Raw genomic sequence first — 25,081 nt, forward strand, 5'->3', positions numbered from 1 at the left:
ATTCATAAGCCTAAATATAGAGGGACAAGTTCGCACTAACCGGACAGTCATTGTTACCACGTGACAAAAAAAATGGCGAACCTTGTAAAAATGATGCGATTGCGAGAGCTCACAGCGGAATTTCCACTTGAAATTTGCGCCATGCATTTCCCGTGATCAAGTTCATTGAAATGTGTCCCCGGTAATGAAAAGACCCATTTTTTTCGATTTCAAAGCAGGTTTGTTGTTTTTGTCCCATAACTATTTCATACTATTCCACAGACTATTATTCTGTGACAAAGCATTTTCTAAAAAAAAAACAGACATATTTCACACCGTTATTATCTTGTGAATGTGTGAGTTTAAACGTCCGAACGCACCTAATTTTACAGCGGTGCAATGAGTTCATTAATACATGGGGTTACTCAACACCAGGGAGTTGATTTGTAAATTGTGTTATATCAAGTGGACTCATATAGTTATAAAAATTTTAAATTAAAATATAACACTTGAACGCATATGCAACATATAACCTGTTATTTTATTGTAACCAGGCGTGACGTTTTGAAAACAACGTTTCACCCGCATCTAGCAAGATTATGAAATGGTCCCAATTGTGGGCGTGCCAACACAACGGCGCCATCAAGACTAGATTGGAAAAGTGTTTTGCAAAGTTCCAAGATATATTGTTAAATGGCTGTCCGAATAATTCTCAGAACAGCTGCGATTGCTTCATGAATATTTATAAACAGATCGGAACTCTAAAACAACCCCTGGCACTGTGACAATGACCGATAAAAACTGAAAAAAGTTGTGACGTCGCTCGAGTGAAATTATTAAAAAAATGCACTCCTTTTTCTCTCTACATAGTCCCACTCCAAAGAGACTGTACTTATTTCTACCACAGTCCCTCAACACCCGGTTGGGAAACGCCTTTGTTCTAAGATGTTAATCCCCCCGATCGCTGGTAACAGTGTGCGTTATGCTTGTGGAGTGAAACCGGTGACTAGATTTACACTGTCTTCCGCTCTGCGCCTGTGAATCTTTGTCATTTTATACAGCTTATTTCGAAATTATTCCGAGTTGCGTGTGTAATTTGTGCCGTAAAAGCTTCCTGATAAGGCACGTGTAATTTAAAAGATATGTTCATTTAATTGACATAACAAAAATCCAGAATTTCAGACCATCACAGCCAGCACTGTTCATTGCAGGGTGCCTTGTTACGGTGACGCTGTACAAAAAGTTTTCACCCTATGAAAATGCGTCCCTTTATCTAAAACGATCACAGTCGTCATATTTTTGTTTAATATTTTAATTATTCCCCAACATAGATTATTTTGTGTAGAAGCACCGCCCACGAACCAAGATGGTCGTCGAGTATCGTTCAATAAAAACGACTGTTCGAAGTGTTTTTTTTTATATTGATGCCTAAAATTTTGAAGAACCGTTGATTTATATCTTAGAAATATCCGAATCATGTTGGTGTAGTCAGATTCCGATATTCTTCTCAGAAAATCACTGAATTAAACAGCTCCCTGATTTAGAGTGTACAAATTTTGTTCATGTTATATCATTTTTCTCCATGGTTATATCATGGAGCTATGGTTATACCAGCTCCCTGGTTATATCAAGATGGCGATTCGAATGACCAAATTCAATGTTATAGTGACAGTATCTGATTTTAACAAAACACACTTTTCCGACTTGAGCTATTATTTTATTAATATTGAGGTGGAAGTTTAAAAATGTACCCAATGCTAGCGCTGTTTTAATGGTTGTTCTGTTTGTTTCGATCAAACTTAGATCGTGTTTTAACACATAAACTACGTTCGATACGTTTTTGCGGCACTGACAGAATGGATGGCTGCGTCGATGTCTCTGTTTCCGTAGCCTTCTTTCGTGCATTCAGCAGCAACATTCTCTGGGCCCTCTTGCAATATATCATTCCAATCGATATCGAAATCGACAAAATCCTCGTAGTTTTCCCACATTTCGGTAAATAATGTACCGTCTCTCGCGTTGTGCCAAAAATCGAAACGAAGTGTATACGCATGCGTAGATGTGATTCAAGAAGGCTTCTGTTGTCATATGTCATACCATATGCTAATTTTATGGTAATAGAAAAGTAGGCTTGCGTTTACTTGGGTTAACCATGGAAGTAAAAAGAGACCTCCATGGGTTAACGAATAAACAATTTGACGAACGTGTAACACGCATTGAGACAAAAGAAGTATTATCGTTTCCCAACCGGGGGTTGAGAGACTGCGTTTCTATCCACCCCTTATCACGGAGATCTCACCATGGATCTTACATAACCAAAGCTCTTTATTAACAGTTTATTTGTTCACAACTCTCGACTTTTGGCAAATTTATATTCTTGATTATCACAATAAAAATAACATTCCAAAGATTTGCTAAATTAAGAGTTGTAGTCCTATCAGATTAAATACCACATCACAGTTGAGAGAATAAGACAAAACTATATACAGTATACAATGTATTTCAGCAAAAACAGTTAGACGAAACTCTGTAACTGTGCAAACGAAACCCAAAAATGTTTAGCTAACGACTACCAAACACGCATATGAAAATTTCAGCTTACAACTGAATTCGTGCCGAAAACATGCACAGCACGTTGTGGACACTGATTACCGGTCACCCCAAGTGCCAAATCAGGATAAACATCCATTGTCAATAGAGTAGCCAAGGTGTTAAAAATGGATTATGTACTGGCAAACCAAATTCTGCATAGGCATATGTCTCCAACGCGTTCTTTTTGGATCATTTAGTCTTTTTTTTTTGACTCAGCAGCTCTCAAAACCTAATATTAAATATAAGAACGAAACAAATCTGTCGCGATTTTACGCTTTCACGGTAAAGGGGTGGTGGCTGCTCCCCCGCTGTAAACCCCTGCGTTTACTATCAACTCTTTCTACCGTGTCCTTACTTGGTGACGTTTCTCAATTTATAAACTTGCCACGCTACTAATTTCGCCCAATCACCTGCTTTTATCGGTTTTAAGCAACCAATTATCACATAATATCCGACCACGAGATCTTTTCCGACCGAAAAAACTACCACATTTATATCACTTTCTTTTCTCGCTCGCTTATTTAAAACACCAATCGCTGGCTCAAACACTGATCACTGGTACACGAGTGGTTGAATTTGTTGTTTCAATGGTAAAGTTTACGGATACAACGAGTAATAGAGTATTAATTACTATTAAAATCCGAACGACACGATACGGACGAACGACAATCTATGATACTTTGTATCACAGTCCCTCTATCCCCGGTCTGGAAAGTAACGGTCATTGTATTAGGTGCGAATTGGCCTCCTTCCCTGGCAAAGGCGCATTGCGGGGTTGGGCAAAGCATTGTCACGTGATCAGTACGCAGCCGACCACTACTTTTACATCGTCAGTGTTATGTATTTTTTTACAACTTAGTTGTTTATTCCAGAATTCGTGCTTTTTTACATCATTTTATAATCAGGATAACTGTATAAGGTCATATTTTAGCCGGCGAGTAGTTCTCCAATTCATCTATTTTACCAGCAGCGACACATTTTCGCAACAAATTTTCATATTTTTACCCAGATTTTTGTCGTTTTTGATTTTGGGGTGATTGAAATGAACTCTATTTTATTTACCATACTTCTCGGCGCGAAACCAATATTTGTCTTCGATTTTGACATTTTATGATCGAAACATATCATTAAAAATTGGTGGGCTGGTTTGTTATTTGTCACACCGCATTTTATTAATGTTAAATTGAGCGACTTTTATGGATGCTTTTTAGATCGTAAATGCAAATTGCGACGTTTTGAAATGACAATGTACTCAATTCTGTGCTAAAAAATCATTTATATACAAGTATTGAAGCATTGTTATATACTTTTGCATAGAATAAAGTCATTAGTTGTTGTATAGTTGAATTGAACTGTTATGAACCCCCAAGAATCAGAAATATCACAGGTTTTTCGATCGATCACGTTAACATGAACGACGCCATTTTGACAAGATTTGTTTAGCGATGTCAGCATGTTGGCACGCAAGTTTTTTCCCTATTAAAACTAGAAGATGAGAATAATTCCCGATACTAATCTTTACATTGTATGTAGGGTCTGGATGTTTATGAGCTGGTAGGCTGGTTTTGATGCGCATGACCGTTAAAAAAACTCAAATTTCATAGTGATAATTTTGTTTACATGTTTGTTTACGTTGTGGTTGCCCGATTTTGAAGTCAAAGTGAAGTCATACAATGAGGTATCGCTTTGCATGACGGTAAATTTTCCGATTTTAATGAATATTTTGACGGTAATGTAATCTGTCTGACTTCCTGACTCCCTCGGCCCGGGTGTGAACGGTTTGTTTACCCGCACCGCGGATCGAGACAAAAAACGCTAGTCGTTTCCAGACCGGGGATAGAGGGACTGTGTTTGTATGGAGGGGGGCAAAGGGGTAGCTGGTACAGTTTTACGGGAAATAAAAAGGGCCTTTTACAATTTACAAGGAAAAAAAGACGTTTTTACAATTTACAGTGATAATTGAATTTTCAATGAATTGTGTCAGCTAGTCATTTCACAGTTTCGAAAATGTAATTTCGCTGGATTATTCTTTACGACTTTTTTAATTTGGATGTAAATTCTTGTACGTACCGAGAAAAATGACACATTTTTACAGTGTACGATAAAAATATTTGATTGATTACGTCGTACGTCTAGCCTGTGATTACACAATTACGGAATTTATTTTTCCAATTTCCGTTGTACGAACAAAAAGATATTGCAATTACGTTGAACGAAAATAACCCTCCTTGCCCTCTTGTATCATTCGCGCACGCAACTTGAACTACGACTTTTTGTTTAACATGCTGAAGGAGCCGAACTGTGTTCCGTTTGAATCCAGGACTGCTCTCTCCTTTCATCAATGATTATCGAGACAGTTACTTGATAAAGACAACGCTAACTCCCTAGGGCAAAGAAACGAAGAAAATATTGATGTGTTTTCTCAAAAATAACGATGCCAAAACCACGAATTAAAATGCGCGCAGCGGGCGATATTTTCAAAATAAAGCGGAAATTAGACAGGTTGGGTGAAATTAATACTGTGCACTCGGTTGGTATAAACATATCCTTAAATACGTAAAAATACGACCGGACAATATCTATCATTCTGAAATATGCCAAAGACAGAAACAAATGCAGCACGTTTTTTTATGAGCCAAAATAAACAAAACAAAAATTCTACGAACGAAACAGACCCTGTTTGCAATGTTTATTTACACCGCGGCATCTCTTAAACACATTCTCAAAATTAGCGATGTTAATTTTACAAACGTTTAAAACAATGTTATTCTGATATTTTTTGGTCAGCATAAAAAATATTTTGTTCAAAGGGCGGTGGTCATCGCGTCCTGTTGGATAGGAGACTCATAGCGACGTATACAACACGTGTAAACATTGCTTCATTACACGAAGTACGAAAACGCGCTGCGCAACGACCAGCGCCCTTCAAATTTGTACCTGTATCATACTATTTTAAAGGACGTTGGCGTTTTTTAGTTTGGAAAATAACTTTTCAAAAAAGTGGGTATACACTAAATATTTATGTAAACAACTAAACATGTACGCCGAAATAACGGAATAGACTACTAGTATGTTTTAATATTTTTGTAAACTGAATGACGACATCATTTCTGTGAACAACTGATCACCGATATCACGTAATTGACTATGTATTAAATATTTCTGTGAACAACTGATCACTTATATCGTGCAATAGACAACAACTGTAACAGCCAGTCTTCTTGGTCATTATTATGTTCAGTATTATGTAAATTAGATAATGAAAAGTTCTTATTTGTATTGTTGTTTTATTTGCGAAGAATAATTAGAATGTACTGTATACACGTAATTTCTATTGCATGTTCAAGGGTACCGAATATCGCGCCGTTTAGCGCCCCATCCACAGCTTTACCCTAATGTGATACCATAGAGGTAAAAGTCTTTTTTACCTCCATGGTGATCCAAGTGAAACGTGTATTTTTACTATCGTATTTTACAAAAGTCGAAACTGGGTGCATCATGGTACAACACACGCTGCGACAACTGAGTGATCAGCGACATCTTTGTTGGGCGATGTTTCAATGGTGAATTAGTTTATTTGAAATGGAGTGAATATGAATATGAACTCTATTACAACGTGTTTGAATTATGTGCAGCAATGGGCAATGACCTCCAGAGTTCACGCATTAATATCTAATTAATAAACATGTCGCACGTGAAAAGCAGGAGATATTTTAGATTAGTTTTATGTTTACCGATCTTCAACTTTTTAGAATAAATGATAGCTACCGTTGTCGAATCAATCAAGAGGCTCGAATCCGGAAGGCTTGGCTATTTTAAACTTCGTAAATAGCATTCTTTTCAAGCGACGACTTCATTCAAGTGTAATGAACGTAAGTGAAATGTATGGAAGAGTCACGATACTTGTACCTACGAAAGTTACGACTCTTATTCTTGAAATTGGTCATAAATACATGCACAAAATACAAGCATATACCATTTTTTCAATGGCACAAACATCATACTTATTGTTTGAAATACTAGTAACTGATACCTACACAGATAACGATAGGTGCAAATTTCAAATATTGAAACCCTTGACCGAAACGTCCGTCCACCGGAACGCCCAAACCCAATTTTCTGTCATTTTAAATATAATTATTCAGTAAAGTAACAAGGAAGGTATACATGTTCGATTTATAGTTATAAATCGATGCCAAAGCAAATTCAGAAAATGCAGATAACAGTATAACAGGAAGTGGACACGGTGTCTCGACGTCAGTTATTTTTTTTCGCTTTCACACATTATTATTTAGGCCGCAGTTTGGTTACGTCAGAAGTGTCCAATACGCCGGACCTCAGCGTGTTGTTTCTCGGTGTTTTCCTTTATGTACGTAGCACATTTCGACGAAAAGGTAGTCTGCATTATCGGAATAGTGTCTTAAATTGAAGTCTCTGCTTTATGTTTCTTCAATGCTGTCTTTGGAATAATCATTGAGAAATTAGTTTTCCTTTAATATATACCAACCATTGGTTTTGTTTCCTCGGCAGGCTAATTGACATCTCTCACAGCCATCCTGGTTGCAATTGTAAAAACAAATTTCACGAACATAATTTAGTCAATGCATGGAGGTATCTGTTTATACCTCCATGGTCAATGGTAGTTGCGGTTACGCAATCTAGCGCTTGATCATGCTGTAGTTAGGCCACCCATGGAAGCTCTTTTTACCTCCATGGGCCACCTAACCTTGGGATTAAAATGCAATGGTTGTCGCGCCGCGTCGTGTTTGATATGGACTCATAGCGACGTATACAACACGTAATTGTTTACTTACATAAAATTCAAACACGCATCACAGTACATCAACGTTCATCGTCGACCCTGTTCTATTGTAATGTGTTGGCAGTAACTTAAAAATTACATTATCTAAACACATGTTTTCTGAGATAATGTCCGCCGGGATCTTGCTCTGCCGGAATCCAGTAAATCTCGAATTCAGGTTAACCTCAAAACACATTTCGTGCTCGTAGGATTAGCGATGGTGCGAGTTAAACCCATATATTATCCATGTAAGGTCCAAGGCCACTTCACAAAATGTCAATCGTCGCTAAAGTGTTAATTCCATAGATAAACATACACAATTTACAGAGGGCGCACAACCATCGCATAAGCCATGATAAGGAGCTATTTTGCTTCGCATGAATTGTAAAGTTCAACTGGATTTGAGATCGGCGAGGGCGCAATAACAGAAGTAATATTATTATTAGTCACTGCGGATTCGTATGTAATAAATTATTATATGTCGCTATAATAGCATATTTATGTAATGTACAGTTACAGTCGCTAGTTAAGCACTTCGCCAAAATCGAATCATTGAATATTAGTTCAAACAATACCATTGTAAAACAAAAAATATATAGTTGACGATAAATTAGTAAATTATAAACGGATTAGTATATTTCTATAGTCTTTAGACCTGGCCGCCTAAGCAGGTTTATATGAAAAGTGAATGATTTCTACCATGTCAAGCCAGTAGTGCAGCAGTTCAAGCTGCGTGATTTCCGCTTAATAAGTTGAACGTAAAACAACGACAAACTCAGAGTTGCCCGTTAATTTACGTTGAAAATATACAACGGGCAACGTAGTATATCAGTTCTTTAAGTTCAGCGTAAAACGACAGCAAATTTGGGAATTTCCGCTGTTTACATTGGGCGTATCAAACGCGCAATTTCTAAATTTACGTCGTTTCAGTTTCGACGGTTACGCGAGGGAAATTCGAACGTTTACGCACCCAAATATAAACAACGGATTTACTGCAAAACACGTTGCTAATCCGGCAAGCGGCTACGACGGAAATTCGAATTTTCATGCAGTGAATGTTTAATTCAATGTGCGCGCTACGACCACTGGCTTTTAAAAATATTAGAATTGTGTATGCTGCCCTCTATTTGGTATTACTGTCCATGCTGTGAACTTTCGTTTTCGATCTGTCAGTCACGCCTATGAATTTGAGAAAATACGTGAACAATATTTTGGATACTGATCTGTGCCGATGTTTGCTTTGTGGCTTTATTGTTCTTGGGTTCAACATGCAAATTGATTTCTGATCTCTGTTCATTGTTTTATGGTCAAAATGGTTCCACGTCATGCCTGACGAGAAACACGATAATAAATATCCCTGGAATTTCGGTAAGATCTGTTAAATATGTGAATTTATTGCTAAAACTTCTAGTTTATTTCACAGTTCTTGAATTGATTTCAGGCAACTTAAACAGATTAGCCTATAATTAACAGTGAGGGCGACTGTCATTACCAGGAGCTCATGAAACAAGTGAAACCGAAAACAGTGGATCATGTTACAATTCATCGTTGTTACGAAAATATCAAAATTAGTTATTCCTCTATCTTTCTGACACATATTCCGAAGATTGGTTCCTGTATATTGTTTTTTTAAAAAAACGTATAAAAATGCAACTTTAATTACAGGTATAGTACATATTCAAATCAGTAGGATAAGTAAGAGAAAACCAATTTCCAACATTCTTATCAAGTTACACTTGTGCATGTATCCAGAGTTTTGTTTACAATGTGTTCGGTGCATTTTATCCATATCGGACACGACGTGACGATGTTATATTAAAGAGCGGCAGTCGTCGTGCCGCGTCCTGCTCAATATGGGACTCATAGCGACGTATACAACGCATGTAAAATACATTGTTTATTTACATGAAATTCGAACACGCGCTGCGCGACGACCACCGCGCTTTAAGTAATAATGTTTCTAAATTACCTATTCAGAATAGCTAGACGTTTCGCGCATTTGCCATTTTTATTCTTCGGTATAAGTGCAAACTAACACTGAATCCCCCGGTGAGCATCTTCTAATTAACAATAAAGTGAATATATTAGATCGACGATCGCTTGAGTTCATTTGAAATAAGAATAACCTACATATTAGCATATTAGCAGTAAATCGATCTGCACTTCAGGGAACGACGTACATCCATAATAAGAGTTGCACACCACTGCGTTCCAAACGAATCTTCGCCTGAATTAAGCCTCAATCATTTGTGAATACAGTTACTGTGTTAGTGATTGAACTCAAGGTTGTACTATGTTGATTTGATTATAGTGGTGCAGAATTGTCCATATGGTATGAAATGTGTGAAGTACTAATTGGAGATTATAATAATTCTGCTTGCCGTGAGTACACATCATTAGTCGTGAAATACCCCAAAAGTCATTAGATAATAAGATTGTAATTTTCAAAATAACTGATGATCACCATTGCAGCGAAACTCTGAGAATGACTGGCTGCTGACTCGTCATTCGCAACGTTGGGCAATCGATTTCGTTTCTAAATTTTATTTTTATAATTTATTTAGTTTCATAAAATCAATTGTTTTGGGAATCCTATTTTAAAAGTATTTTAATTTGTAAAGATATTTTTTATTTTTTAAATCCTATTTCCTGGATTTATTCTACGGCGGTAGATTTTTTTTTACATTTTTTGTCTAAATATGTTGTTTAAAAATTGAAAATTATTTGTTTTTAAACGTCGTTTTCAAAATCTATTTTAGTTCATATCTTTAAATTACATTTTCAGAAAAAAGATTGTAAATACATATTCCAATTATAAAAGGTTTTCGCTTTTGAAGTATATTTTTTTCTAATTATGGAATTCTTTTTAAAAAAATGAAATTAAGCATTTGCTCTGCATAACATTTCAAAAACAATTTCATTAAACTCTTGGCGAACATTGGCCTGAAACTACTCAAAGAAGATTTCTATTTTTAGATCTTCTTCGTCATTTGCCATTTCAAATTATTAAATCAGTTGAAATAAGCTTAGAAAGAACTACCATCTCCCGCGACTATGGAAAACATTAAATTACAGAGATTATTACCAATTCATGATTAAGAAGTATCCTATATCACATATGTTATTAACTGTGTTTGTTTTGGGACAGCTTTGCATTAGGTAATGTATTGTAAATGAAATAAGTAATATGCCAACAATGAATATGTTTTTGGTACTAAAAATTAGAAAAATAGAAGAGAAAGAGCCACGTGAGTTTATTATCAGAGTAACACAAGTTCGACTTTGGACGAAACAATCAACTTGTTGACATCTAAAAGTAATACATGAACATTGTGAAACTTACCAATGTTGTTAGTTGTTTTGATGGGATATTTTTGAAAAAATATGAATTGAGTCAGAAAGATGCGTTTCTGGTTGACTGAAATGTAATTTAATTTAAATTGCCAACAATACTTGCTCAATAAATATTGGCAAATTTTATTGTCTACTTGCATATGTGCATCTGAAATGTTACGTGACTTGTGACCATCCTTAACCACTTAGTTTGTAAGAGCAATGCAAAATATAAATGCAAGGTAAGTGATATTGGCTGCTTCAGTAAATAAAGGAGGACAGATATTACAGCGCTAGTCGAGGATGCTGTAAATGTTTTACCTGTTGATAAACTGTTTTGACGTGCGAGTTATTGGACGTTGTGTTTAACGTTCTAATGTTTGGAATGCTCGCGGCGAATATTTAGCTAATTTAGCTAGTTCTAATTGTTATACGCAACGATGCTTGTAATATGTCATGACTGTTAGCAGTTGATCGTAAATTTAATTGCCAAATTGAAAATTCGATCAATGATAATTTAATTTGATCGCTCAATTACGCATAAATACTAGCGCAGCATTCGAATTGACCGTTGAAACATTGTGTTTCCTGATACGTTTATGGCAATGCATACTGATATGACAATTCCATAAATCTAATCGGTAAATGGCGTACCAGGGCGCTCTAGGTTACTGATGCGACATATGCGATGCTAGTAGAATGCAACTTCAATAGATGAATCTACTTTAAGTAGAAAATGGGCATGTATGCATTACAATTCTGACTGAAAAAAACCTTAAATAGAAACCTCGTCTACTTAAGAGTTTTATTATCGACTTACAATTTATACATGACAAACATTTACAATTAGATATACAGTGCAGTGTTAATAACGACTTTGAAACGAACATGACACGGTTTAACATGCGTTATTACGTAAACAATGAATTATTTTATTTTGTCCACCTAGTAAACGTTAGTTCAGTATAGAACTGATATTTCGATTTGTGTTATTGTAAACGAAGTTATCAAAATTGTGCTCATTTTGTCAAAATGGATTATGTCAATTGTCAAAGCGTGTAGATTTACAATAACAATTCATTATAACATACAATATATGAACAAATGCATGTACATATTTTCCCTTTATCAAAAAGGTATGTATGCACAAATATCGCCCACAGTTTGGGTATTGCTCTGCTATCTACTTCAGAGAATGCGCACGAGTCCATTAGCATACACGTGACAATGCTTTTCGTGAGATAGTGTAATGTAAAAACGATGAAAACACTATTATCAATGATTATTTGCGTTCCTGTGTTGAAACGTCTCAAAGAAAGAACGTGTCATAGTGCATTGCTCTTATCTGAAAATGAGATCGACATGTTATTCTCGTTTCATAGTTTCATAGTCACCTTTCCCCACTCCTTGATGCAACTCTGTTGTACTGTTGAATATGCCCTGGAAAGTAAATGACTACATAGAGAGTATGTGTGTATAGCGACAGCTAAAGTGATTGAAACACAAAGGCATAACAAATACACAACAAAACAGTGCACAGTCTGTTACACAAATGTTGGCACACATTTAACTGACAACCATGTACTATTATTGTATACAAAAGACAAATACCATAATCTCCCAATCTACTTCGATTTTGTGTTTACTGGCACAAATAAACTATTTAATTTGCAATTTTGTAAACCCATAGCCTAAAAACTGTATTGATTATTGACTATAATATATTGAAGCCTGCCTACTTTATTTTTACCGATTAGCGATTGTTGTAATCGTATATTATCTGCAACCATGCAAAGCTTTTCTACTGAGTCACATAAGGTGATGAAAAATACACGTTTAAAACAATCTAATAACCCCTGTGAAGTCGAGTCAATGTAAGAGTACAGGGGACTGCTGACAGGATTTGGGTAAATTAAATGCCGAAATATATAATATTTTGATTTCGGCATAGAATCACAGTTATAGAATTATCTGAACGTGAGTAAATCACATAGTTATTTGTCATGTAACACACATGTTAAAGTGCTTGCAAATTAACTACGTGTTGCTTGCATATGAGTAACACATTACACGATTCAATAACACGATATAGTTGAACTAGGAAATGTATGTCATCGACTTCAAATATATTATCTTCTATGGAGTAAACTGTGTGTTAGTTGAGGTGAATGAGCCACGTGCGTCCATTATCAGACACAGAGCAGCTGTCACATGGCGATATAAAGTACGTTTTTATACGAGCCGATTATCTTGTTTACGTTCACAAGTGATATAGTTCACGGCATTTCACTGATTTCCGACATCTAATTTTGACGAATATATGACTTTATTCACAAAAGATTTGCATATTTAGGTAAACTGTTGTCTAAATCAATGCTAGCACACACATAATATATTTGTCAAGTAGGAAACAAATATGTTTATTTCCAAATTGTTTTTACTCTGAACCCCAAATATCACCAACTGTTACCAATACTAGCTCGACATATATAGAGCACACACACCATATGTCCATATATATTATTGCAAAATTTCATTTTCAACATGTAGCAGTATAACTAGTCGATACCAGTGAAGCTTGATCAGTCATACAATACTAAACCTTCAATCGTCCTACGCGTTTCATCCACTTCAAACTTAGCTGGTGTTGAAATCATTGTTTGCATTCACATCATCACATCAATATTGAGGACAAATGACTGCTGTATAATAAATTGTTTTCAACTACGCTCTCAATTTCGTTATGTTTATTAGACTTCTCTCTACTAGTGCAAAATCTATCACATTTATGTCAGTATCTGAACTCGGAGTATTTGGTTGCATTTATCGAGCATACATGCCGTGAGAATATCTACATTCAGTATCGATTTTACCAATCTCGTCTTGTCTGGAGAATATCATATCATATTTTGTTGGCATACCATATTTGGACAAAGGACAATAAGCTACGTCTTCACATGTGAATTATAAATATATTTACACTTTTTGTTCAACCATTTGTTACGGATCTATTTGTTACAGCGGAGTAGCTTCTTCGCTGCCGCAAAAATCGAACGATTTGATTTTGAACTTGAATTTCTTTATTTCTTAGCCCACATCGAAAGGCCGGACATTTACAGGAGAATATCGCCTTTCAATACCCTTACTTCATCGAATTTGACCACCATAAAATATGGACAGCACATTATTAAGCATATTCCCCAAAATCTCACGCGATGTTTTTCATCACTACGTCGCTATGACATTTTCTTGTCTTTTGTTTTTTATGTTCGATTTCACGCATGACGCGGGATCTCCCAGTGAACGGAAAATGGTCTATTCAAGTCATCTTATCACATATCATATTACTAGACACCCCACTATATGAGTGTTTAATAATACATAACCGTCATTAATAAACTAAATATAATATGAAATCGAATATTGAACAATAATTTAGTTTGCATCTTCTTTGCAAACATTTTGAGATACCTTTCGTAAAGACGGTGTTCATGAACAATAACACAATTAAAATTAAAATAGTGATATACACTGTTATATGTTGCATGTTCAAATAACTGGTAACTTCAATGATTAAATTATACTATTGGAAGTATGTGGACAACAACAAATTGGAAGGTATGATGATATGTTTACTCCGTTACGAAAAGTGTGGAAAAGTGTAGCTGTATACTGCATTGTCGTTTGCAGCCTCCATTCAGTTCGTTATTTGTGTGTTGTCACAATAACTGATTAAACTCAAACATTTACAGGATAAGATATTGCCATACTGCATAACTTCCTTGCCGACATCCCCCAAAGACTTTATATTAGTTATCAAACACAATCATAGAAATGATAGGCACTTCAACTCGTGTTATTTGTGTGTGGTCATATTTTCGTGTTCACATTACATGTACGTTACTTTATAACAACAATAATATTTTACATCTCATATTTCTGTTTCAAATATTGCAATTCTTGAAAAAAGTAATGATAATTAATTAAAAATTACTCACTTGATTTTAATAATGTTATAGTTTTCAGAGTAAAGATCGGATGATATCGCTAATATTGAGAATTAATTTGTGTCGTGATAATATGGGTTATTGCTGCTCCATGTGCTCTCGTCCTCTTTTTCAGGAGAGCTCTGGTTAGGTAAATATATATTAAAATACCACGTTAGGGGAAAATAAGCAATCAAACCTATTAACAGATAGAAAAGTAAAACATGAATGAAATGGAATGGATGTAGTGCATTTATGCAGATTTTAGGATTAAGTGAGAATGGAATTGCAATAGAGTAAATTTATTTCTAGAGAGTATGTTTCTCTGAAATTTGATTTGTTCCACTAATTATTTAGTTTTTCTCAGGAATTTGATTGATATACCCAGGGAGACTGCATTTGAGACAATGTCACATGGGAAGCGATTAGACACAATCATTCATGTCAATTGTTCGTTTCAGTTCATTAATCATTTCTTTTGAAGTGTCAATGTGTTCACAATTATTTGATATTGTATCTACAGTTTCAAGAAATTTCAGAATTTCAGTAAACACACTTATTCAGCTGCACATAAGTCAAGGACACTTCTTCATTCGATTGATATTATTTTTACAACAATCATTATTATATATCTGCTTTTTTAAAAGTTATACTCAAACTTTTCTTGTTAATGTTAATATTTAGGAATAAATACATACTTGATTTATGTGATGGTTTATCGTGTGTTATGATTACTGTACAGTAGGGTTTGATCATGAAGCGCATCATTTTCCAAAATGATAATAATAATGTTTTTTTTTTTACCATGTTATCAGTAAAAATACATATGACTCTGTTAATATTCAGGTTGAGTTTTGCGGAAAAGCACTTTTCAAAGTGTTACAATGATAAACAATTTTTCGATAATAATTTTGGTTGAAACATTTTTCACACACGTTGTGTGTCTAGTAAAAAATACTTTTCAAATAGTTGTGGTAGTAAACCCCTCATTAAAACATGTCTTCGGGCGTGGTATTAAACACTTTACAAAATGTGTGTCTTGTAAAATCACTTTTAAAAGTAAACACTTAATTAAAACTTGTCTTCTGCGTTTTTCTGCGTTTCGTGATCATAAACACTTTACAAAATGTGTGTCTTGTGATATCACTTTTTAAAGCGTTGTGATAATAAACAATTTATTATACATGTTCCCGGTGGAAACATTTTTTAAAATGTTTGTCTAGTAAAATCACTTTTAAAAGTAAACACTTGTTTTATACATGTTCATAAGCTGGTGTAGTGGAGGAGCTCGTCAAAATCCAATGAGAGGTTGTTTAGATATCAGTGGAACAGTCATGGGACAGTTAAAAATTGGCTAATTATCATGCAAATTAGGTAATTAATATGCAAGGATTTTTACCAAAAACTAATTAAATATGTGCATTGGTCCAGAGCTTCTATGCACCAAGTTTTATCAAAAACCGATGTACGGTTCTTGAGTTAGCAGTGGAACAGACGGACACACTAACTGCATTGTGTGCTTCGCACATGGGAGTCAATAATATCCAACTTCTGCAGATCTAGTGAAACACAATCTGAAGAGTCAGCAGCCGTTATGTTTTGGCTAATTACATCACAATGGTAGGTATTTTTTTTTCGATTCGAGATTTATTCGCGGCGTACAAGAGAATCGTAAGGAATATTTAACAGCGCCGCGACCGGCGAAGCACGATTGCGCTCCTCTTCACGACCGCATCCGCGTTTGTGTTCGCTGTAAAGAAGAAATTCCGCTAAAGGACTTAAAATAGATGGGGTATGACAAAATCAGAGTTACCCGGTGAGTTGGTTGTAAATATCGTATCATTAGCGCAGTTCTGCGACGATATGTCGTATTTTTATCTCCGGTAACATTATTTCGCTCGGCGAACTAAGTTTAAGTATGCATAGAATGGCAGCTACGCATCTCGTGACTGCGATGCATCATAAAGAGTGAACCCACAGCAAAGAATGGCAGCTACTCATCTCGTGACCGCGATGCATCGTAAAGAGTGAACCCTCAGCATAGAATGGCAGCTACGCATTTGTGACTGCGATTCATCCTAAAGAGTGAACCCACAGCATAGAATGGCAGCTACGCATCTCATGACCGCGATGCATCATAAAGAGTGAACCCACAGCATATAATGGCAGCTAAGCATCTCGTGGCTGCGATGCATCATAAAGAGTGAACCCACAGCATAAAATGGCTGATACGCATCTTGTGATTGCGATGCATCATAAAGAGTGAATCCACAGCATAGAATGGCAGCTACGCATCTCGTGACTGCGATGCATCATAAAGAGTGAACCCATAGCATAGAATGGCAGCTAAGCATCTCGTGACTGCAATGCATCATAAAGAGTCACCCCACAGCATTCGATCATACTTCTTGTCCACACCATACCTAACCATTCACATGCAAACACAGGAATCACATCAGTTCACCACACATATCCAGTGTACTTTAATGTACATTTACACCACACATGTCTGACATTTTGTTGCACAATACATTTCCGACACACTATGGCTTACGACATTCAGCAATAGTATTAAAAACATAGGGTAGCTGGATTTCGTTACAATAATATGGAAAATAATTTGATTGTAACTATCTAATATATTAGCTCCAAGAGAACTAGTGATTAAACAAAATTCTTTGTCTTGTGCTGAAAAGGTCTTCCCCGGCCCACAGAGCAGGGACGTATTACTTCACTGCATATACTCTCTACATGTTAATTAAGACTAAGCTCTGAAAATTTGAAATAGTCGTCAACATTGAACTAACCACATGAAACTGACGTTTATGGCTTCAAACCAAACAATTAATTCAGTCTTAGCATACTTTGGCTGCGAAATCTAAGCATGAATATAATACAGACGACTGTGAACATTGTTGTTAAAAACCGACGCGTCTTTAGTCTGAGACCTGGCACCACAGAATTACCGACGCCGAAACTTGAATTCACTTCAAAACGTAAATCGATAAAGGCATTGATAATTTCGTCATTTTAATTAGCTGGTCCTAGAATTTGAAGAGAGATCCATCGATCATGCACGAGTTGAACTGAAGTCTAAGCAAGATAGAATTCCATTTACGTAGCAGTTTTGTTGCAAGAATGAATTTCTTTCATTCAGCAGTATTCTCATAATTTTCACTTCTCAGGAACGTTTTCTTGCAAATTCGTTCATAGTTATATGTTTAATTTATTTTTTCTTGTTGACGCGATGTCACTGACTGGGTCACCTGCACTAAACATGGGGTTTCCCTGGTCATCAGTCTGACCCCTGGGGGCTAGCTCTGTTCGAATACATTTGGTACAAAGAAAACATGTCATCGCGTCTCAATCGCTCCTGTATTATTTGATTTTTTTTTAAAAAGTTTTCCTGTTTTTTTGTTTACTTTTTCAATATTTTTCTATTTTCAATCTGTAATCTATTACGACTAAAATCATCCGTAATTTATTACTCGTAAAATCGTTCGTAATCTATTACGCGTAAAATCGTCCTTAATATATTACGCGTAATATCGTCCTTAATCTATTACGCGTAATATCGTCCTTAATCTATTACGCGTAATATCGTCCTTAATCTATTACGTGTAATATCGTTCATAATCTATTACGCGTAAAATCGCCCTTAATCTATTACGCATAATATCGTCCTTAATCTATTACGCGTAATATCGTCCTTAATCTATTACGCGTAATATCGTCCTTAATCTATTACGCGTAATATCGTCCTTAATCTGTTACGCATAATATCGTCCTTAATCTATTACGCGTAATGTCGTCCTTAATCTATTACGCGTAATGTCGTCCTTAATCTATTACGCGTAATATCGTCCTTAATCTATTACGCGTAATATCGTCCTTAATCTATTACGCATAATATCGTCCTTAATCTATTACGCGTAATATCGTCCTTAATCTATTACGCGTAATATCGTCTGTAATCTGTCCGTATTTTGCAGGAAACGCATATATAATGTCCGAGTATCTTTTCCGCTGGTGAAGTTAGAGTTCAAGTTGAAATCTATAATCATTATACTAGTATTATAAAATCAATGCAATCACTTAATGATCTTGTTTTGCGCAAAGTTAAATTTTGTATTCGAAAGTCTTTTTGCTAACAATTTCGGACAGAGTAGCTTCGGTTTTGAATTTCTACGGCCCAGATTAGGGAAAAATAGACACATTATTACTTATTACATATATCGCTCATATTTCGACAATACTAGGCCCCATAAAAACATTTCAGTGAGCCTATCTGGTACATGCAGTGATCCTGATTGGTATTTAATATCCAGCTGGAACATGCACGCATTATATGACGAGTTGTATCGTAGTGCTGTATTATAGTGGCATGGAAAGTGAACGTAAACGTTCACGCCCGGTCGCCTACGATAGGACATGTTTTTTTTCAAAGGTTTCAAATGTTTAACACTCTCCTTGACAACCAACCGTAAATGCAATCATTCCTGTATACTAACATTAGCGCAAAAATGTAACTAGTATTTTCTTCCCAAATAATCAAGAGTGACAAATACTGGTTCAATGTCAGATTTTTTGAGTCATTTTAAAATGTTTTAAGAGTTAAAAGGGGTCACTGAACATATCTGCACTACACTGAAGCAGATGTTTCTATTGTTCTATCGAAGACAAGTGGGTAGTTCGATCATACTCCAATAAGAATAACATATTGACTAAAGTGTTGTTTGGCGGACGGTCATTCTCTCACTCAATATTGGATGACGCTTTTTAGAGCTGTGTGTGTAGAAACACGTGACCAATAGTACTCAGTTGAAATACGTTGGCGCCAAACACAAGTGCAACGGTTTATAATGAATTATACTGTTTTAATGCATGCATACACTCTATGTTGATTTGTCAGTTTAAATTACCGAGCGACAAGGTATAAATTGAAGTCATAAGTGACAATCTATATGCGAATAGAGACTCACCACTATTGTAATTCTATCGATTGCATATGCAACCTTTTCGAATTTCACGTTAATTTATTTCCAATAAAAGTATTAGGCCTAATAGACCGTTATCGAGCCAGGTGATGTTTGCAAAGAAACTCTCTGTAGTGAAAATATCTGCCTTTCAAAACGTTGTGCATCAAGATATAATGATTGTATATTCTTTATAATTCAGGTTATAATTTTAAAAAACAAAACATGGTTCACATATTGTGAATAAGGTTACGATTACAGATTACTGTAAAACATGTTGAAAAAGCGGCATGTAATTTTAGCGAATTGTGGTAAAATGACGTAATAGCGAAATGTTGTTGTCATAAAATGATTGTCGATTTTCTGTCGCGCGCCAAAATAAAGGCGCAGTTATCATCTCCATAAAAACAAAACAAAAACTGTCAAGTGTAATTTGATTTAGTTTGCAATGATATAAACAAAATACTAAGTAGTACTAATTTCCGTAATAATATATTAGTATAACTTCATTTATTTATTTTCATTGAAATAATGACCACAATGAATACGTTTATTTTGTTGTGTTAATTTACTTTTCAATAGTGTATTTATCATGTCAGTACGTTTTTTTTGTGTTGTTTACAAAGTGTGTGTGGAGAAAAAAGACGCTGTTTGGCGGCCATTTTGAATTTATAATAAAGTCATTAGCGACATCTTGAATTAGCGAGTCAGTTCTCTCGCTAAATTCGCTAAAAAGACATGCTCGCGAAAGAGACATGTTTTACAGTATATATAAATTCAACCAATGATCAGACAGTGTATGTCAAGTTATAAAATCTTTAGATACTGTTACCATACACAGTACAGAGCACAGTTCGTATGCTAGTTAATATTTAACACATGTAAAGAAGGAAGCAAAAGCAATTATTTTGCATTGCGTGACATCAATTATTATTATTAAAAGACGTTGGTAATATATTGATACAGTGGCATCGAGTCAATGACACGATTTTACATTAATTTGAACAATCTTAAAACGCCAAAGTAACGGCGTTGCAATTGCAATGTAAAGGTTTACTTAATTTTATTTAAGATCGTATTTATATGCACTTTTAAATTGCCTATTTTTACATCTCTAAATAAGTAGATATGCATCAGTCTGTACTACATTTATACTAATGCAGAATTCATTTTGTGCATCACGTACAGTAATTCTAGTTCTTGCTGGCTTTCAAAATGAAATGGATTTGTTCTAGCAATTGATACATATTAACGTACTTTCTATATAATAGTGGATAAGACAAAAATGCTGTAAATAACGTGGTGACATATACAATGACGTAAAGATGTGTTTGTACACCATGTTTATAAATGAAACTATAATTATTCAATTTTCAATATTCTTAAATCATATATGCAAAAAAGCTATATTAAGTACAAAACACTCGTTACATGTACTTGAATGGAATACTCTCAGAGCTGCGTTGAGGCTTGCATTCCTGATTCGTATATCGATTGCTGTCTACACTGAAAGGCGCTTAAAAATGCCAGACGATAACGGGAACTCATGACGTTGTAAATAAGTGGGTCAATGGCGGAGTTAATGTACATTAATGATTTCATAGACACCATGACAATGTAAAGCTGCGTTATTGACATGCATGTCTTTGTCTGGATACAGGTATTGGCCAGTACTTGAGTAGCGAGAATCACGTCAATCAAATAATAGGGAAACACACACAAAAAGAACAGTAGTTCAGTTACTATCAGTAATTTGATGACTTGCAGCCTTTCTGCTCTGGCATCGGAGTCTTGTGCCGATATGGTCCCATGGTTACGTCTGGACAAAGTTCTCACAATGAGAATATTTAAGACTGTAATGGTTGACATTGAGACGATAAACGGCAAGGTTTGGAGAATCAACGTTATGGCGTTTATGCCCAAACCCCCTTTTGAAAAACACGAGATTGTAAATACCACGGCAAACGTGAATGCTACGGCCCATGTGACAGCTATGACGCGCCGCGCTCGCGATTTACTGCTCAACCTTTTGGCTTGGTAAGGTTTACATATTGCGAAGTATCTTTCCAAGGTTATCAGCGCCAGTGTCAGCATTGACGTGTAGTTCGACAGGTGGGTAACCCCGGAACTCAAAACGCAGTAGAGAGTCTGGAACCGTGGCGCAACTTCGTAGAACAAATCGCACGTTTCCAAAGGCACAGTGATAGCGAGAAACATTATGTCGGCTAGTCCGAGATTCATGAGGTAGCAGTTTGTCACAGTGTTCATGTAAGCTACCGTTGTCCGCACGTAAAGGAATGCCAAGTTGCCGAACAGTCCAGTTACTAAAATTGTAAGCCAAACACACGCTAATGGTCCACGTAGCTGCTGACGCAACAGATCATATTCATCAGATGAGAATGTCCAATCTACCGTCGTATTAGACAGCGGCCACACAGAGGAATTGTGTGAAGCTAGCTCCATGATAGTATACAATAGCCTCACTTCAAATAAGCTGCCACCATAAAGTTCACATCTGAATATGTATATTCCAGTACGTCATGTCGATCCGTTATCGGTGTTCTAAAAAGATGTAAAAAAACAACAACGTTGATATAATAACGTCAAGGTATACAACCAATGAACCATAAATCAGGAGCAGCTGTTGTGTTGTCATTAATGACGGGTTATTAGGGAAAACGTGGAATAAATCACTGTCATAATGTGAATGCACTGGGTCAGGAGTGATTGGAAACGCAGGCTGCTAGTAATAGATGGAGGTGTGAATGGCCTTCTGTACTATTTCACCCTCGTTCTTTGTTGCAAATAAAACAGCATTATGCCGAGATTTATTTTGCGAGGCCCGTGCATATAACGTTTGGGAAGGTTTTAAAGCAATCTTGTTTTCTACATGTATTAGTTCCTTGCAAAATGCTGATGAGGAAGACGACATGTCGTCCCACGTTCAGCATAGAACCTCCAGATTTAAAATGGTACATTCCTAAATGTCACAACCCTGTAAGCACCTTGTTCTGGGCATTTATTGCGTACCAGTCATCGCATCGCATTCTGTTTGTTTATGGATAAAATGCTAGGTATTCAGAAGGTGTAAAATACGAAATCCGAACGTCGTTCGCGCCGACTGTGGCACATTAAGTCGTCGTTATGTATTAAGGTGGGCAGTTCAAACGATGCAGAAAGGGTCACGTTTTTAATCTGGTTTTATATCATCACGTTCATCGTCGTCAATTGACAAATAGCATGCGCAGCAACAATTGTGGTAATCTTTGCAAAACTGTTCTCTGTAAGGGGCGATTAATTGCGATGTGGCGAATGTTGTGTTGATTATACTGGTAGCGTTCATGCGGAAACGCTGTAAATATGTCGAACGTGCTTAATATACTAAACATGGTATACATGTGTTAATGTATCCCATCAATTTATTAATATTTAAGTTGCAACGACAAAAAAACATCGATTACTTAGAAACGAGTATGAGTCAAATCACCAAGTTTCGCCAATAATGTAAAAAGTCAAGAACGATCATAGTTTTATTGTACGGCAGGTGTTTTTTTTTGTTTTGTTTATGTGTGTTTTATGTTCTCAGGCAGCTAAATTAATGCAGCTGAGTGGTTTCCGCTTAATATGGACGTGTTTGTGCCATTCATTCACAGTTTTACATCTCTTTGATATACTAACTTCCTGGCACAGTTGATGAGAATAGTTTAAGTGGACGTCGACCCAAAGTCTATTGTCTTATCGCACAATCGCCATTTCCTTGCCATAATTAGAGTGATTTATATATATATGCATACATATTAAAATAAATACAAATGCCCCGAAGGAACTAGCGCCACGAATGCATCTCCCTGTGTCATCTTTATTTATTTACTGTCGGTAACAACATTCTCATGACACGAGTGGAAATCCCGTGATTTGTTGTAGTTCAACTTTCAGTCACGCAAATAACAGACAGACTGCGTCCAATTTTTTCTAGATAATAAGAATAGCTACCGACAATCGTTGAACAGCTTTGATATGATGTAAAAAGAAAATGAAAAAAGCTGGCATGTTTAGTAACCTGTAATAACTATCTGAATCACGAATATTTTTACTCGTTTTCACCCGTTCCTCCCTCAATTAATTTGTATTATTAACTAACTTTGAAGTCTATAACATATGTAGTTATAGCATTCGCAAAATATGCGTGTCGTTTTAGTGGCTAATAATTTTTTTCGAACTCCCGTTATGTAACACTATTTCGAATCCATTCCCGGAACACGCTCATCACAGCTTATTCTAAACCTCCTTTATATAGGCCATTGGGCTTCACGTAGTTGTATCTCAGTCACGTACATCCTTCAGTTACTTCACCTAACAACGCACTGCAAAAAGTATTTAAAAAACTGTTTACGCCAACCAAACTACAAGTATTTACCTATTACTTCGTAAATGCGAATTATATTGGAAACTACGTTGTGGGAGCTAAAGTTGCTGAGGTGAAAAGATGCACCCCTTTAGCGGCAAATCCGTGACTCTATTGACGGGGCTAAATAGGCGAGTTATGAGGAAATGGAGCAAGTGGCCCGTGATAATACATGCACGTATCTTTATTTTTCTGCTTATCACGTCATTGTTCGTCAACTAAAATAAAGATACAAAACACTCTTAACGCAGCAATATTCAGCAAGACAATGCGTATATTCAAACAGCAGCCGGTGGCACGATGCAGTGTGTAGACAATGTTTTGTTGAACTGTTGAAATCGACGATAGAAACTAGTGACACTTTCCAAGTTTGTGGTTACGTATAACATAACTAACTAACGAGATATTTGGACGCTTACCGATTAAACCAACATATTTTTGCTTCTTTGCGAAAACCACTAATTTCCATATGAATTGTTAACTATAGCATATGTATGTTTAACTACACCATGTCTGATTTGCCGATGTCATGTACCATAATGGCAAATACAGTGACTCGGCACACTGACAGGTGTTTCAACTTTTCACGTGCTAAGGTACATGTATGGATCATTTCGGTTTTGTCTGTCTGTCAAACATTAACCTTTATTCAGAGATTTCTGAAAAGAAATTTTCGCGTTTTGCACAGCTGGATATGTTACTGAATATTTTAATCCAACAAGATAACGGAAGAGCAAAAATTACTGAGATAGAATCATCACAAACACACGCACGCAAAATAGAACGAGAATACTGAAAAACGTTCACGTATTTGTATCATAATTTTGCCAAGGTTATTGCAGCGAAGACTGTGCATTTGTCTGACGAACATCTGATAAAAGGGTGACACTAGCAAAGAACTTCTACAGAAAAGACTTGGATGAGGACAATCACTTCCTCAACAGGAAGTATGTGATGCCCTACAACCGCCGACGCTTGTAATCTCGGATGAACTGTCCAAATCATGGGA

The 25,081-nt window shown here is 36.0% G+C and overlaps 1 protein-coding gene across 1 annotated transcript; it reads right to left on the minus strand.

The window, feature by feature from the left end:
* Positions 1-21,029: 21,029 nt before the first annotated feature.
* LOC102808308 (neuromedin-U receptor 2-like) lies at positions 21,030-22,130 on the minus strand. The gene has a single exon (XM_006819355.3). It carries the CDS (start codon positions 22,128-22,130, stop codon positions 21,120-21,122), a length of 1,011 nt encoding a protein of 336 aa, XP_006819418.1. The 3' UTR covers positions 21,030-21,119.
* Between the last annotated feature and the right edge of the window lie 2,951 nt (positions 22,131-25,081).

This window comes from Saccoglossus kowalevskii, chromosome 21 (assembly GCF_978046115.1).
Source record: "Saccoglossus kowalevskii chromosome 21, keSacKowa6.1, whole genome shotgun sequence".
Lineage (NCBI taxonomy): Eukaryota > Metazoa > Hemichordata > Enteropneusta > Harrimaniidae > Saccoglossus > Saccoglossus kowalevskii.